This window comes from Crocuta crocuta, unplaced genomic scaffold, assembly GCF_008692635.1.
Source record: "Crocuta crocuta isolate KB4526 unplaced genomic scaffold, BGI_CrCroc_1.0 scaffold70, whole genome shotgun sequence".
NCBI lineage: Eukaryota > Metazoa > Chordata > Mammalia > Carnivora > Hyaenidae > Crocuta > Crocuta crocuta.
Genome location: NW_027528417.1, coordinates 406295 through 422420, shown reverse-complemented (window position 1 = coordinate 422420; position 16126 = coordinate 406295). Strand labels below are relative to the sequence as shown.

The 16126-nt window shown below is 44.5% G+C and overlaps 1 protein-coding gene across 1 annotated transcript in view; it reads right to left on the bottom strand.

Annotated features, from left to right (window-relative positions):
• The window catches only part of MYRIP (myosin VIIA and Rab interacting protein), a 263471-nt gene that overhangs the window by 160883 nt on the left and 86462 nt on the right, over positions 1-16126 (bottom strand). Inside the window, exon 2 of the mRNA XM_077754495.1 lies at positions 10313-10534. Coding sequence (XP_077610621.1) covers positions 10313-10534 — 222 coding nt within the window. The remainder of the gene's footprint in view (positions 1-10312; positions 10535-16126) is intronic.

The following is a 16126-nucleotide window of genomic DNA, read 5'->3' as shown; positions in this document are numbered from 1 at the left end:
ATAACTTTATGAGCCTTGAGGCTCAAAGTGTCAAAATATGCATCTTGAATTATCAATTCTGATTAAGACACAATTGATCAAGAACACAAATATACAGTGTCTCATAGCACATGAAAACTGTATGAAATCCAACTTTCAGTGCTCATAAATAAAGTTCTATTGGAATACCAAAAAAACCCATAAATATATTCAAATTCTGATAAATAGTAACAAAACAGAAACATACATTTATTGGAAATCCATCTTGCAGTGAGATGGCTTTTTTATTGGTTCCTCTGTGCACGGATGGGTATCATTTATTATTTGAAGGAGATTGTGTTCGGCACTAGTTTTAGGTCTTCTTTTTAAAAAAATTAAGCTCAGAGAAAACTCTTCCCTACAGATGGGAATGGAAGCAGTTTGGTGGTTGTTTTTTTAATAGCAATGTCCTTCAACTTTGTTTTTTTTTTTTTTGTTTTGTTTTGTTTTTTAATAGTTTATTGTCAAATTAGTTTCCACATAACACTCAGTGCTCATCCCCACAAGTGCCCTCCTCCATGCCCATCCCCCTCTCCCCCCACATCCATCAGTCCTCAGTTTTTGTCAGCATTCAAGAGTCTCTCATGGTTTGCCTCTCTCCCTTTCCCCCACCATTTCCGCCCTTCTTCTCCCCCTTGTTCCTCCGTCAAGTTCCTCCTAATCCTCCTATACGTGCAGACATATGATATTTGTCCTTCTCTGCCTGACTCTAGAGAAAGTTGGGATAGAAGGAACCTACTTAAACATCATCAGAGCCATCTATGAGAAGCCTTCAGCTAACATCATCCTCAACGGGGAAAACCTGAGAGCTTTCCCCCTGAGATCTGGAACACGACAGGGATGTCCACTCTCACCACTGTTGTTTAACATAGTGCTGGAAGTCCTAATGTCCTTCAACTTTGAACCCCATCTGAGTCACATGCCAAAAATCCCATTGCAATCTACGACCCAATAGTCTTTTAGTGGCCATTCAGGTCCTCCTTCAATTTCATTGAAACTAAAAGAAACTGAAGAAGCAGAAACCACCTGAGCCACAAAAGGGGTCACTTCTCAGATGTTAGGTGTGACAACATGCTTGTACCACTCCTGGCCTTTGCCTAAACATGGGGACACCCTCATGTCCTCCTCCATTCCTGTAGATCTACTCTTCTCCTCCTAGCACGTATTTAGCTAATGTCATAGCTGAAACCCTTTCTGTTTGCTATGCAACAGGGACCTTAGAAAATCAGAAACTCACAAACTCTTTTTCTTATAGGTCACACTTCGTAGTCAGGCCTGCCGATGTTGAGACACCGCATGCAAGTGTGGAGGACGGAACATGAGAGAAACAACAATATCCCCTTCTTAGTCCCATATCAGGGTGGTCACCTGCCTCTTCTCTTTCTTGGCCCAGGATTTCTATCTTGCAGCTCTGACTGCATTGTGTCTATTGTAGCGGGGCTGGTTCTTTAGGTTCTGTTTTAAACCACAGAAATGAATTCTGGATGACATCTGTCATCTTAATGGAAAGATCTGGTAGCTTAAAGAATTAGGGGCAAGTTGAATATCCAAGACTTGAGGGGGCGGCACCAGGGATCTCAGTAATGGGAACATCACCCCTGGTCAACATTTTGTCACCTATCTTGGGATGACTCAGCTCTAACTGTCCTCAATGGATATGTTGCTCATCCAAGATTCAAATTTCCAGAGAGGATCAGATTGCCATTGTTAGGGTCATGGGCCCGTTTACTGACAGGGGTGGTCCATCTACCAGTTTTTCAATATCCTAAGTTTTCTTTTCTCCTTGCTTTGCCCAAATCAATGCCTGCATTACTACGGCAACCCGAGTTTCCCCATGCGTCACCAGCCCACGGGGAAACACAGACATAAGGTAATCTTAATAACAATTCCAAAGGTACCAGTTCTGTGCTTCCTCCTGGACAAAGCAGGACATCAGTCTCCACCCACAGTGTGTCTCCTTGGTGTTTTCTGGAGTCCTCGGGAAATCTGGCAGGAAGTCACTAGTGGTGCCTCCCCTTTCCAGCCCCTGCTAATGTTTAGTTGTGGAGAAGCCACTAGATTGAGAGTTTCTGCGGCCAAGCTGCTCTCCTGTGCAAATGCCAAACCACTGCCTAGCTTCCTCCAGTGCCACCAGGGCCAATAATCCTCCCCCGGATTGAGCTTCTATCCTCAAAGGAGAACGTCTCTCTCCCCAGATCTGTACCATACATTGTGCCCGAGGCTGCAGAACAACACTGTTGGGTCCCGTGTTCCCCTTCTTTGTTTTGCCTGTGACCCTTCTCTCTCTGGGGCCAGGCTAGAGAATATACCAGAGGGCTCCCATTTCACTTCTCTCCATTCTACTTCCCATATCTCCCAACTGTCCTGCACATCTTGAAGGTCTCAGTATTAATCAAGATTCCCATAGAAAAAAAGAGCCAATAGGAGATTGTATCCTTCTATCTGTCTGTNGGTCCACAGGCCATCTGCTGGAAGAATTCCTCCTTCTTGGGGAAATCAATCTTTTTTCTCAAAAGGCCTTCAACTCATTGGACAGGGCTCACACATCATGGAGGGTAAATTGCTTTGCTCCAAGTCTTCTGATTTAAATGTTAATCTGATCTAGAACATATCTTCACAGCGACATCTAGACTATTGTTGTTTTTTTAATGTTTATTTATTTTTGAGAGAGAGAGAAAGATCACAAGTAGGGGAGGGGCAGAGAGAGGGGGACACAGAATCTGAAACACGCTCCAGGCTCCGAGCTGTCAGCACAGAGCCCTGATGCGGGGCTTGAACTCACAAACGACAAGATCATGACCTGAGCCGAAGTCGGACGCTTAACTGACTGAGCCACCCAGGCGGCCCTCTGGACCACTGTTTGACTGAACGCCTAGGGAGCATGGCCTAGCCAAGCTGACACCTAAAATCAGCCATCATAACTCCTTATGTAAACACTCTAATAAAAACCCATGGTTGCTGGCCTAAAAATGTATACTAAATGCTCATTGTGAATACTACAGATTTAATCAAAGCCTACTAAACTTTGTATGTGTATCAAAGTAAATCTTTCTTCTTCTTTAAAACCTATTAAAATGATGTGCTCAGAGGCCAATGGTTTACCAAAAACATCTCAAAGATTTAATTCATGCTCTTAAGCTGAAGCGTCACACAATGTCACAGTCTATATTTTCCCTAAAAATGCAGACTTTCAGAGATTTGGTCAGTCATTCACTGGATACAGCACCCACTCAACCCTGATGGCCCAGACAGGATACACGTTAGAGTGACACACCTCAGGTAAGTGGGACGGTGAGGAGCCCAAAGTGCCAAACGGAAGGGAGTGCCACGCGGCGGCGTGGGCTGAGGCCACCATACCCTTCCTCCATCCCTGATGTTCACGCCCGCGTCTCAGTCTGTCCTCACCGCTATGGCTGTACAGGAAGCGCAAATGTGCAGTTCAAGAGGAACCGAAATCTTCACTATCCCTTGTACCCCGTATGGGAGCACAGACTGCCGACTGCTCTTGCAGACTTAAAAGCAGGGTCCAGGTGGCTGGCTGGGCAAGGAGGCCTGCCGGGCGGCTGAAGGAGAGGGGCCCAGAGGCCGTATTCCTGGGGAGACTGCAAGAATACTCCTGAACTTGAGACTGACAAAGTGACCTTGGCTAGCCACTTGGTCTTCCACGTTTCAGACCTCCCTGCCTCTAAAACGGGGCTAATCTCTTGCCGTCTCACAGAGTTCCTGTAAGAATTACATGAACCAATTCAGCTGAAAAGGCAAAGTCAATCTCATGCCCATAGCAGGCATTCTTGACATATTTGTGCTATTTCATCTATTCATAGTAAAAACCAGTGGCCAGAATTTAGATGCTTAGCTTTCACCGGGGACCATTTACAGTTTTCCAAATTCCCAACTGCCTCATGACTCAGGTCACCCCGACAAGGACGACAAGGACGAGTCTTAGTGCTACAGTCATCTGTTATAGTCAGGCTGACATCTGTAACCTAAAGTGCCTGTTATTTGGGCCTTCAAAATACAAGTCCCCCTGGATGGTCCCATTTCCCTGGGAAGCTGGGTGGTCTAGCTCTGGGCGGAAGGCAGGGCACTGTGGCGGGGACAGCAACACTGAGGTGATGGGGGACAGGATTTGGAACGGGAAGGAGAGAAAGAGGCACATCCCAGATTTCATGCTTGTTTTATGTACTCCTGGTTAGAAAAGCACACGTGTAAAATGTGGGCAATTTGGAACCTAACTGGAAAACAGAGGCAAGAGAAAAGTTATTTGTCCATACGTTATCTCCCAAAGCCAATGTTAACGGCACTGACGGTGTGTTCCCTTTCAGTCTTTTTTGTTTATTATACAGTGATTATATTGTACACACATTTTTCATTATAGTTTTTTAAAAAATGTTTATGTATTTTTGAGAGAGAAAGAGAGCATAAGCGGGGGAAGGCTGGGGGCAGGGACAGAGGATCTGAAGCGGGCTCTGTGATGACAGCAGAAAGCCCGATGCGGGACTCGAACTCCCGAAATGCAAGATCATGATCTGAGCTGAAGTCGGATGCTTAACCGATGGAGCCATACAAGTGCCTCTGATTGCAGTTGTTTAAAATAATGTTTTAATGTAAGAATTTACCCATGCTATACACACTACCTTAAAAGCCTCATCATATTCTATCAAGTTGAATATGCCCTAATTTACTTCCACTGTTCTGCTGGTGGACATTTAGATTACTTCTGTTTTTGTGTTACAAATAATTCAGCACATCTCATTTTTGTGCAGTATTAAAAAATACTACAGCTTCTCTTTAGTTATGGGTTTTCAAAAATGATGACTGGGTTCAAGGGCTTGCACATGCAAAAGGCTCTTGATACATGTCGGTAAAAGGTTATGCCCATTTTGGTTGCACCAGCAATCAACGAGGGTCTCTTTTTGAGTCTACCCTTGTGAACACTGAGTAGAATGATAAAAAAAAAAAAAACAACCCACCAATTTAATGAGGAAAAGAGAACTACTTAAAGCATAAACCTCTATCCCCTTGCATTCTAGTGAGGTTCAATATTTTCCCAAATATTTGCTCTCTTGTGAATGTCCTTATCCCAGGGTGAGAATTTTTAATATTACTGTATTTTCCTTAGGGATATTGCAAATCCACTGGAGTATCTCTAAAACACACTGTGGAGTTTATACAAAAGGGCAGTAATGCTGAATCATGTGGACTGTGTGACTCCCGAAGGAATAACTGATCAGAGAGAAGTAAAGCATATTCAGCGCAAAGTGAAAAGAAATGAAGCCTTAAGTTGTCTCAGAAAAACCAAAACAAATGACACAGGCATAATGAGGAGATGTGTTTTGATTTCAATTCCAAGGATAATTTTTTTTCTTATTCTCTGACAATAGTCTCCCAAAATTATCTGTGTTAAAGATAATAGCACAAAGTGACAAAAATCAGAAAGAACAATTTTTATAATGAAGCAAAGAACTAAGAAGCCAATTTGTTCCCAAGGAAAATAAGAGTGTTGTTCTTGAATCAATATGACCGCAAATGACAATGGCTGGTAAGTGAGGTCTGGGCTCACTCTGAAAGTTTTGTTTCCTCCAGAAGTTCTGAAAATGCAACTACTAGACATCCTTACTTTTAGCGTTTGGATAAATCGACACAAGAAGTTGTTGAGAAGGTAAATTTACATTTACAGATGACAGAGGGAATGATTCAGTAGTATCCCACTGGCTCTATAAGCTCCCAAACAAGTAATCAATCCATCATTCATTCTACAGTAAATTCATCTAATGTTTGTTAATTTCCCAAAGTTAAAAATTCTAAACTGACAACAAAAATGGATTTTAATGCAAGACATATGGAGCAAAAGAACTGACGATGAGCTAACCAGCTGATCATAATTACAGCAATGACCATTACAAGGGAATTTTCATTTGAAATTAAAATATTTTTACTGTAATAAATAACCAAACAGGACACTAGGACATGAGACAAAAAAGAAGAAAGCCGAATTGACAGATTCCGCCATTTTTACCAAGCCTAGACACGATCTGGGACCTCCCTGATGCACCCTACATTTCTAATCCAACACCGCAGACAGGCTCAGGTGCCCGACACAGTCATTTATTTCTGATGCAATTTGTTAATTTTTTGCGTGAATGTCTACCCTAGATCCCTAGCTCTTTAATGTTTTGTGGACCAGAATTCATATTATTAGAATCATTCAAGGGTCCATATGCATATGGTAGCCGCTGGATAAACAACTCGAAATTAAACTGATGCAGCAAAAATGGGATTAATTTACACAGGAAGGGAAAAGCACGTCACGGCCAGTGGGCAGTGAATTATGGGTCTAAATGTGGCCTCGCAAAAGTGGTCCCCTCTGCAATGTCACAGAGCTGCTATCAACCATTTTGCTGAGATTATGCGCGCGCGTGCGCGCACACACACACACACAATGTGTTCATAGATTCTGACATGACAGTGGTTTTGGTTTTAAAACATCTAACTGCTTGACTACGAATCTACTGGAAGAATATCCAAAATAAAATAAATCACTTCTAAACCAAGAGGTAAAGTTCAGACTGCATTAGGAGCAGAGAAGCCAACGAAAAACATGGAGGGAGGCACGGTGCCCTCAGTGCCATCCCCCGGCCAGACACCAGCTTCTGCCAGGTAAAATCTGGATTTGAAGTCTCAGCAAATCTCTTGTAAACTATTTTTATTTCCCTGTTTCAAGAAAATGGACAGGCTTTAAAAGCTGTTACTAATGAGAGAACTTCAAGCCACAGTCACCCTTAAATGCCTCCCATGAGGAATCTGGCTGGCTGTGTCCGTTGGTGAGGAGTCACACGGCTTGTGAGTCCTCTGAGTCCATCAGTAAAATAAACTCTTCTGAACCATCCTTCAGATTATAAAAAAGACTGTCAGCCCACAGGTCATACATCTGAGGTGCTCTGACCCAGACATCTCTAACACATTGGGCCTTAGAGAAATTTCTAGAAGCAAAAGTCTGCCACACGTATCATGGATCTTTTTTTCCCTAGACAGGTTCCTAGGATGAACTTGAATAAAATGGAACAAGCTCCACTTTTTCATCTCTTCTGATTTCAGACAATATTATTACAATCGTAAGACTCCCAGAAATGTCCCCAGATGACATCATACAAGATTAAAATAGCAAAATTCCCACCTTCTCCTCAGGACCCTCTTCCTGCCAACTTTGATTAAATGAGCGTGGGTGTGCTCTGTCTATGCTAGACACACACTGAATGTGGGGGACTTCTCAGTAACCCCTTCCTTCTTTAAAAAGCTAATGGAGCAAATTTACATTAGTTTTTTTGATATCTTTTGAGGTACCCTTCTACAAATGGTTCTTTATCTTCTGATGGTCTTCTTTTGAGACTCAGGGAGTAGCCATGCAATGTTGACAAGAAAATGATGCAAGACTGGGGTCCCCTGAGCCTCCCGCCTTCTCATCAGGTGGCTAGAAATGTAAAATGGAAATTTAAACTATAGGCTTATGAACCATTTGCTGCCCATTTATGGCTTATTTTTCAATATCTTACTTGTCCTTGAGACAACCTGGTATAAATGAAACAGCACAGCATTCAATCAGAAGGCTGGCTCTGGAGGCAAGGTCCTTCCATTTATAAGTCGTATGATCCGAGGTAGCATACTACTCACTCAGCATGACTGCTGATTGGTGAAAGCAATGTGCCATTCAACTGGAACCAGTAACAGACCCGTACACACAACTCGGGTGCATGTGGGGTTGAAAGGCTGTGATTGCGTGTTTTATTGCTATCAGCTGTGTAGTAAATTTGGAGATTCTTCTGATCTACCGAGAAGAGGAAAAGAGGAAAATGGAAAGAAACAAGATCGTGCAGGAACTCATTTCCTTCTGTCTGGGGGTGGTAATACACTGAAGGACAGTGAAGAACAGCATCCTTTGATGACTGCTAGAGTCTCGATGATTTGAATTTCAATGATGCCACAACCTCCGGGGGATCAAACCTGAACTCTTCACCTAAGCTGACCTAACTCTGCACGCCACCGCCAAGAGTGGTCTGTTCCGGGCCCTCTCCACCCCTCGTGGGATCTCTTTTGCTCATGGGACACCCTGGCCAAGAATGCCCTGTGATTCCTTGTCCCCATGTGAGTACCATCTTGGGCCCCTTGCTTTCCAGAAAAAGAATGCCCCAGAACTCTCTGGTCCCTTCTCTTTAAAATTCCTGAAGCTTCATTTGTATCATGCACTTGACTGTTTGGGAACATTGTCCTGTTCTGTTACTCGGCCCACAAAGATTTGTGTGCCTTCTACATGCCGGGCTCTGTGCTCCCAATGGGGCCGAAGGTCTGTTACTAACATGCGAGCAGCACAGCGGTGCCCTGGCAGATGTTTGGGTCCAATGCCGTGTAAGACCCACCCGGCTTGCTGGGTGCACAGTTGTGACGTTCGGCCACACCACACTCTTCCACTCCCTATTGCCATCACCTCCTGGCCTGCCCGTTCCTCCTCCTCGCTCAAGAAGATTGCGTCACGTGGACCACCTCCATACTTCTGCCATCAACCTGGCCGCTTTGGACCCACGTGCGCTTGCCTTTTAGTCCCACGGCTTCCTCAGCTAGACCTCAAGCCCCTATGGCCATGTTCACCATCCAATGGATCCACTTAGGAAACCACTAATTCAAATATCTTTTCCCCTACGCAAAATTTCCCTTGCTAAATACCCCCATGGCCACAGTTCTTCACCTTCACCATGTACTCCTAGCTGAGGACCTCTTCATTTTCTTCCCACCACTGAAGCTCCTTTCTGTCTTTCCTTCCTTCACTAACCAGGTTGGTCTATCATTTTAATTTCTACATTTTAAATATCTTAAACCCCTTATCCCTGCATCTGTCCCAAAGCCCTGAAGTCCCAACCCCCCCACACCTGCCCAATCCAGGAAGAGCCCGACCATCTATTTTCCTCATGTCTACATATGTGAGGTTGAGCAGGGCTGGAGCAAAACACGCAACGAGATGATTGGAAGGGCACAAATCAGTGATTAGAGCCCAGCTCCAAAGCCTGGGTCTCCAACTTCTCTAATGTCCATTGCACACAATCTCTTCCAACATCCACCTCTCCTGTTACCAGCACTTGACCTTAACCCAACTTCACTGAGAAAGGAAGACACAGGATGCACCTCTTTGCATCCTCCCCTCCCAAGCAGAGGTTCACTGACAATTAAGTCTCCTTCTCTTTCTTGCCACAACGCTTCTCCTCCTCCTACCAAGGAGCTGCTATACGGAGACTTGGATGGATTCCTTGCTCTGAAAGTCAAATGCAGAACCTGGCCAGCACCCCGCCCTGGATCATGAGTGCCCAACAGACCACATTTGCTTCGGTTGGTATCTCTAGTATCTCTTTAGAGCTCAGATGCGGATCTCCTGGGGATCCCAAGGGCGCTTAGCAGTCATCCCCATCAACTAGCTTTACGGGAAAATGCTGGGACTTGGTATGTTACAGGATGTAAGTGAACTAATGACGCAGGAGGAAAGAAGGAAGAGGGGCAGGAGGCAGGTGCTCCTGTGTGTGTTCGTGGGACGGGCCATTCTCCATCTTGCTCACAGCGAGGCATTATGATGGAGGCAATGGATACGAATGGGCTTTGCAGGTGCTGGGACCAGCAAAGACTGAAGAATTCCAAAGAACAAACACCAGACACTGGCTTATCAGACTTCTCAGTTTCCAAATACTCAATGTATCGAAGATACACTGAGGGAGAATAAAAATCTGTGTGTCCATGAGACTCCACGCCAGCCATTTCCTTCACATGGAGACCCTCATCCCCACCCTCCTTTCACGTGACTAATGCTTTTTCCTCTTTTACCATCCTGCCTTGAATTCTTGCTTTCTGTGAAGCTCTCTCCAAACCCTAGAGTTAGCAGATCCTCGCTCGGTGCCCCCGCAGCCGAACGGGGGACGGGTCAGTCCTGTAGCACCGCACACTAGGACCCACACTCCTGCGTTCACCGGCCCCCTCAGCCATTTGCCTGACCCACCGTCCGTTCCCGCGCCCAGCATGATTCCTAAGAGTCCGGCATGCGTTGGTGCAATGAATGAATGAAAGGTTGAGACCACACAAGCGTCGCGCTCCCAAGTTCTCCTGTGTCCCTGAAGGACACACGTGTCCCGCACACCTCGGTGATCTCTTGACCATGTGTGGTCAGGACTGTACTGACCAGGCGGCCGCGGCTGCTCCTACCTGGCTGAAGAAGGCAGTGCCACCAGCGGACCCCGGAAGAGTCCACTCGGCCACTCACCTGGCCTGCTGGCAGACGCAGCAGATCCACACCTTCTCGTGCTTCTGGAAGGAGCAGCAGCTCTTGCAGATGTTGAACTTACAGTCGGCACACCTGCGCTTGGTGTTGACCAGGAAGGTGAAGGGCGAGCAGCAGCGCATGCAGCAGTGGTCCACGAACTTCTGGTGCTTCGAGAGGATGCTGCACTTGCTGCCTTCCTCCGCCAGCTTCTGCTTCATCTCGCTGCGCAAGTGGGAGGAAAAGAGAAACAGCACATCGGTCAGGATGCCCTCTCCCAAAAGCACCCGCCCGGGCCTCCCACAGGCCCCGCCACCACGGCCGATCTCCCCTCGCAACGATGAACTCCAAAGACCAATCGCTTGACATGCTACCCAGAGAGGAGCCCTACTGGTGGATTAATTTCTGGGCACTTCTGTGTGCCATGTTTTCCACGAGAAGGGGTAGGAGCCTTATTATGTATATTTCAGACAATAGATTGAGATACAAATTATTATAAAACGAAGCACATCCTTGAAAACGAAAACCTTTAACTTAATTAATGCCTTTTTAAAGGAGCAGGAGATCATCTCTGCTAAAACATTAATCCTCACAACAGCCCTGCTGGGAATGTGATAAATGCAGCCCTGGTCCTATTTAACCTCCCCGGAAATGAAAGCACCCAGGGATTTTAAAAGCTTTCAAATCAATGTAAGTCAATAAAGATCCTCTGGGTGATGGGCAAATCCCAAGCACTGCTGATTCAGAACCGGATCAAAGACAATCCTTTCTTCCAAAGAGCAAACGGTCATACTGGGCACACAGCCAGCCGTATTAATGCCAAACACCACACTGCGTGCGTTTCTCTCTACAGTCCGGGAGAAGGAAGGAGAAACCCTGAGGGGCACGGATGCCCCCAAACTGGCTGGGTTACCTAGGGAAAAACTGACGAAGTAACCAAGGTACCCTGAGCTGGCAAATTTGAGCTGTTTCCCTGCTACAAAAATGGATACCCACAAACAGTAAGAGCAAAATACCTAATTTTTCCAACCCCCGCCTCATCCGTGATTGTGCATTCCAGAGAAATCTATGACGTGTGTGGCAAATACTTCTCATCTTTCACTCGTCTTTTCCACGTGGCATATGGTATCTTTCATCGTTTAGAAGTACTTCATTTTTCTATAGTTAAACTTGTCAGTCAAATAGCCCCCAGAGTGGGCTGAATGGTGGCCCCAAAAAGGTATGTCCATGCTCTCACCACCATAGCTTGAAATGTTTCCTGATTTGGGAAAAAGGGTGTTTAGTGATGGAATTAGGTTAACGATATTAAGGCGTTATCTCCCTGGTTTACCCTGGTGGGTGGAGAAGCCACTGGGAAGATGGGGTTCACGTCCTCAACCGTCTTGGCCTCCAGGCTCCCTCCCCAGGCCCACCACCAGCCACGATGCTGTCCATCTGTGCAGAGCCCGGCTTCCTCCTGTGACTTCCATGGCCCACCTGACCCGAAGCAAATTCTCAAAATCCCTGGCCTAAACGGTGAACAATGGCTGCGGGCCCTTGCCTGACACATGAGAGGTGGCAGTAAATTAACCAGGACACAGGTAGGCAGAAAGGAAGAATACCAGAATTACCTGTATTCTACTACTCGGAGCCGTCTTTAGGTTGGCCACCGTCTCTCCCTTCTCCTTCCTCTTCTCCCCAGCCCCCTCTCCTCCTGTTGCCTCTCTCTCCCTCCTCTGCCTTCTTGTCTTGAAATATTATATACACTGTTTTGATCTCGAAGTCTAGGAAACCATCTCTTTTGTTTAGATTTTCAAGAATGTTGGCATAAAGTGGTTCACAGATTTCTCTCACAACTTCAAGACTTCCGCTGTATTTGAAATCATGTCTCCTTTTCTTTCCGAACATTGTTTATCTGGCCCTAAGCTCTGCTGCCCTTTGATCAGTAAGCTGTGAGGTTTATTTATTTTATTAATTTAAATGGAGGACTAGCATTTGGTTGTCGATGTTGCTTACTGATTTTCTACTGCAATAAAGTCTAGTCTTACCTTTATTACTTCTCCCTTCTACTGGTTTTGAGTTTGCTCTACTCTTTTCTTTATTGAAGTATAATTAAAATACAATATTATGTTAGCTTCAGGTGTACAATATAGCGATTCAACAATTCTGTACATTACTCACTGCTCATCATGGTAAGTGTGCTCTTAATCTCCTTCACCCATTTCATCCATCCCCCCCTTCCTTCTGGTAATCATCAGTTTGTTCACTATAGTTAAGAGTCTGTGTTTTGTTTCTCTTTTTCCTTTGTTTGTGTCTTAAATTCTACATATAAGTGAAATCATATGGTATTTGTTTTTCTGACTGACTTACTTCATTCACCATTCCACTTTCTAGATCCATCTATGTCGTCGCAAATGGCAAGATCTCATTCTTTTTACGGCTGAGTAATATTCCATTGTGTGTATATACCACATCTTCTTTATCCATTCATCTATCAATAGACACTTGGGCTGCTTCCATATCTTGGCTTTTATAAATAATGCTGCAAAAAACATAAGGGTGCATCTATCTTTTCAAAGTAGTGTTTTTGTTTTCTTGGGGTAAATACCCAGTAGTGGGATCAGTGGGACGTGGGGTATTTCTATTTTTAAGTTTTTGAGGAAGCTTTATACTGTTTTCCACAGTGGCTGCACAGTTTGCATTCCCACCAACAGCGCATGAGGGTTCTTTTTTCTCCACATCCTCACCGACACTTATTTCTTGCCTTTTTGATTCCAGCCATTTGGGCAGGTGTAAGGTGAGACCTCATGGTTTTGATTTGCATTTCCTTGATGATTAGTGATGTTGAGCATCTTTTTGTGTGTCTGTTGGCCATGCGTGTGCTTTCTTTGGAAAAATGTCTACTCAGGCTTCCGCCCATTTTTACATGCAGAAATCGATTTTGGATTATTTGTTTTGGGGAGTGTTGTGTTCTTAACTTCTTTCTGGAGTTTGGGTATTAACCCCTTATTGGCTATATCTACCATTTGTAAATGCCTTCTCTCAATTGTGTAGGTTGCCTTTTTGTTTTACTGATGATTTCCTTTGCTGTGCAGAAGCTTTTTGTTTTGATGCAGTCTCATCTTTTTGGCTCCATTGCCTACGGTGGCATATTTAGAGAAATGTTTCCATGGCTAGTATCAAAGGAATTATTGCTTGTGCTCTCTTCTAAGAATTTTGTGATTCCAGGTCTCACATTTAGATCTTTAATCCATTTCGAGTTTATTTTTGTATTAGCATGAGAAAGTGGTACAGTTTCATTCTTTTGCATGTAGCTGTCCAGTTTTCCCAGCACCACTTATTGAAGATACTGTCTTTTCTGCACTGCCTATTCTTTGCCTCCTTGGTTGTAGATTAATTGACCATATAAGAGTGGGCTTCTTTCTGGATTTCTCGTCTGTTCCACTGATCTACGGGTCTACTTTTGTGCCAATACCACACTGTTTTCAATACCACAGCTTTGCCTTAATCTACAATTGTGATACCTCTAGCTTTACAAGATTACTTTGGCTATTTGGGGTCTTCTGTGGTTCCATACAAATTTTAGGATCATTTGTTCCAGTTCTGTGAAAACTGTTGCTGGTATTTTGATAGGAATTGCATTAGACCTGTAGATTTCTTTGGGTAGTATGGACATTTTAACAATATTGATTCTTCCAATCCATGAGCATGGAATATTTTTGCTTTTGTGTTGCCTTCAATTTCTTCCATCAGTGCTTTGAAGTTATCACCTCCTTGGTTACGTTTATTCTTAGATATTTTGTTATTTTTGGTACAACTGTAAATGGGATTGTTTGTTAATTTTTCATCCTGCTACTTCATTACTACTGTGTAGAAACGCAATAAATTTCTGTATATAATTTTGTATCCTGCAACTTTACTGCATTCATTTAGCAATTCTAGTAGGGTTTTTTTTTGTAGTCTTTAGGGTTTTCTCTATACAGTTTTTTCCTAACTTAAAAAAAGTAAAACACACTTACTTTTAATAATTTTTAATGTTTACTTATTTATTGTTGAGAGAGAGGGAGTGAGTGAGCACGTGAACAGGAGAGGGGCAGAGGGAGAGAGAGAGAAAAGTCCAAGCAGGCTCCACACTGTCAGCAGAGCCCGACATGTGGCTTGAACTCATGAACCATAAGATCATGATCTGAGCCGAAATAAGAGCTGGACACTCAACTGACTGACCACCCAGGTGCCTCTAAAGCACACTTACCTTTAATATTTATTCTTTCCTAATATATGCACTTAAGGCTATAAAACTGTCTACATATCCCTTTTGCTGCACCCCACAGGTTTTCAATGAGAACATTTTTTTTTTTTGAGAGAGAGAGAGAGGAAGGGAGGGAGTTCATGAGCAGGGGAGGGGCAGAGGGAGAGAGAAGAAGGAGGAGGAGGAGGAGAAGGAGGAAGGAGGAAGAAGGAGAAGGAGAAGAAGAGGAAGAGGAAGAAGAAGAAGAAGAAGAAGAAGAGGAGGAGGAGGAGGAAGAAGAAGAAGAAGAAAAAGGGGAGGAGGAGGAGGAAGAGGAGGAGGAAGAAGAAGAAGAAGAAGAAGAAGAAGAAGAGGAGGAGGAGGAGGAGGAGGAAGAAGAAGAAGAAAAAGGGGAGGAGGAGGAGGAGGAAGAGGAAGAGGAAGAAGAAGGGGAGGAGGAGGAAGAGGAGGAAGAAGAAGAAGAAGAAGAAGAAGAAGAAGAAGAATGCAAGNAAGAAGAAGAAGAAGAAGAAGAAGAAGAAGAAGAAGAAGAAGAAGAAGAAGAAGAATGCAAGAGAGAGAGAGAGAGAGAGAGAGGGAGGGAGAGAGAATATTAAGCAGACTCCATGCTCAGCACAGAGCCTGATGTGGGGCTCAGTCTCACAACCATAAGATCATGACCTGAGCTAAAACCAAGAGTCAGACGCTTAACTACCCAGGAGCCCCCAGAACATTTTTACTGTCATTCAGTCTTACAGATTTGATAATTCTCAGGTTTAAAATGTTCAAATATGTGGCTTTTATTATTATCACTTTGAGGGAGGCCCTCTCCAGCCCGGCTTACTTCTCCCATGGTGCACCTGTCCTGTGCAAGGGTCATGTCCGTGCACCTGCTTTCACGAGGCATCACAGAGAGATCACTGATTCCAGACCAGCTTCATTGTCGCTCCTCAGCTTGCAGAATCCTGTGCCACATGAATAATAAGATCCGGATTTCCAATCCCCTGTGCACTGCAGGATTGGGACTTTGAGCTTTGATTTCTTATGGGAGACTTCTTTTCTTCAACCCAGGGGTCTAGGCAAAGGTCACCTGCCTTGTAGTTCCCCTAAGCCAGTGCCCCCCTCATGGAGAGTGAGACCCTGCTGAACGTTATACATGTGTCTCATTTCCATCTGCTCGTCCTCCAAAGGCTCAAGCCAATCTCCTGCCCCCATACAGAAATTAACGCTGTAGCCCAGCCGTCAGAGCGTATAGCCCCTGCCTTCCCTTCCGACTAGGCTGACCACTCTGGCTTTACTTCTCTTTCCTTCCACCCCCTGGGAGTGTCTCTTTGCTACTTTTCCCCGACTTAAGAAAAGTTGATATATACGCCACATGCCGTAATATTTACTCCTTAAATTGTACAACTGAGTGGTTTTTAATACATTCACAAAGTTGTGTAACCATCAGTACTCTCTAATTCCGGAACATCTTCCTTATCCTTGAAAGAAACCCCATACCAATCAAGCAGCCCCTCCCCAGGGAAGGCCCCCCCACCCAGCCCCTGCCAACCACTTGTCTACTTCCTGTTACTATGGATTTGCCTGTTCTGGACATTTCACATACATGA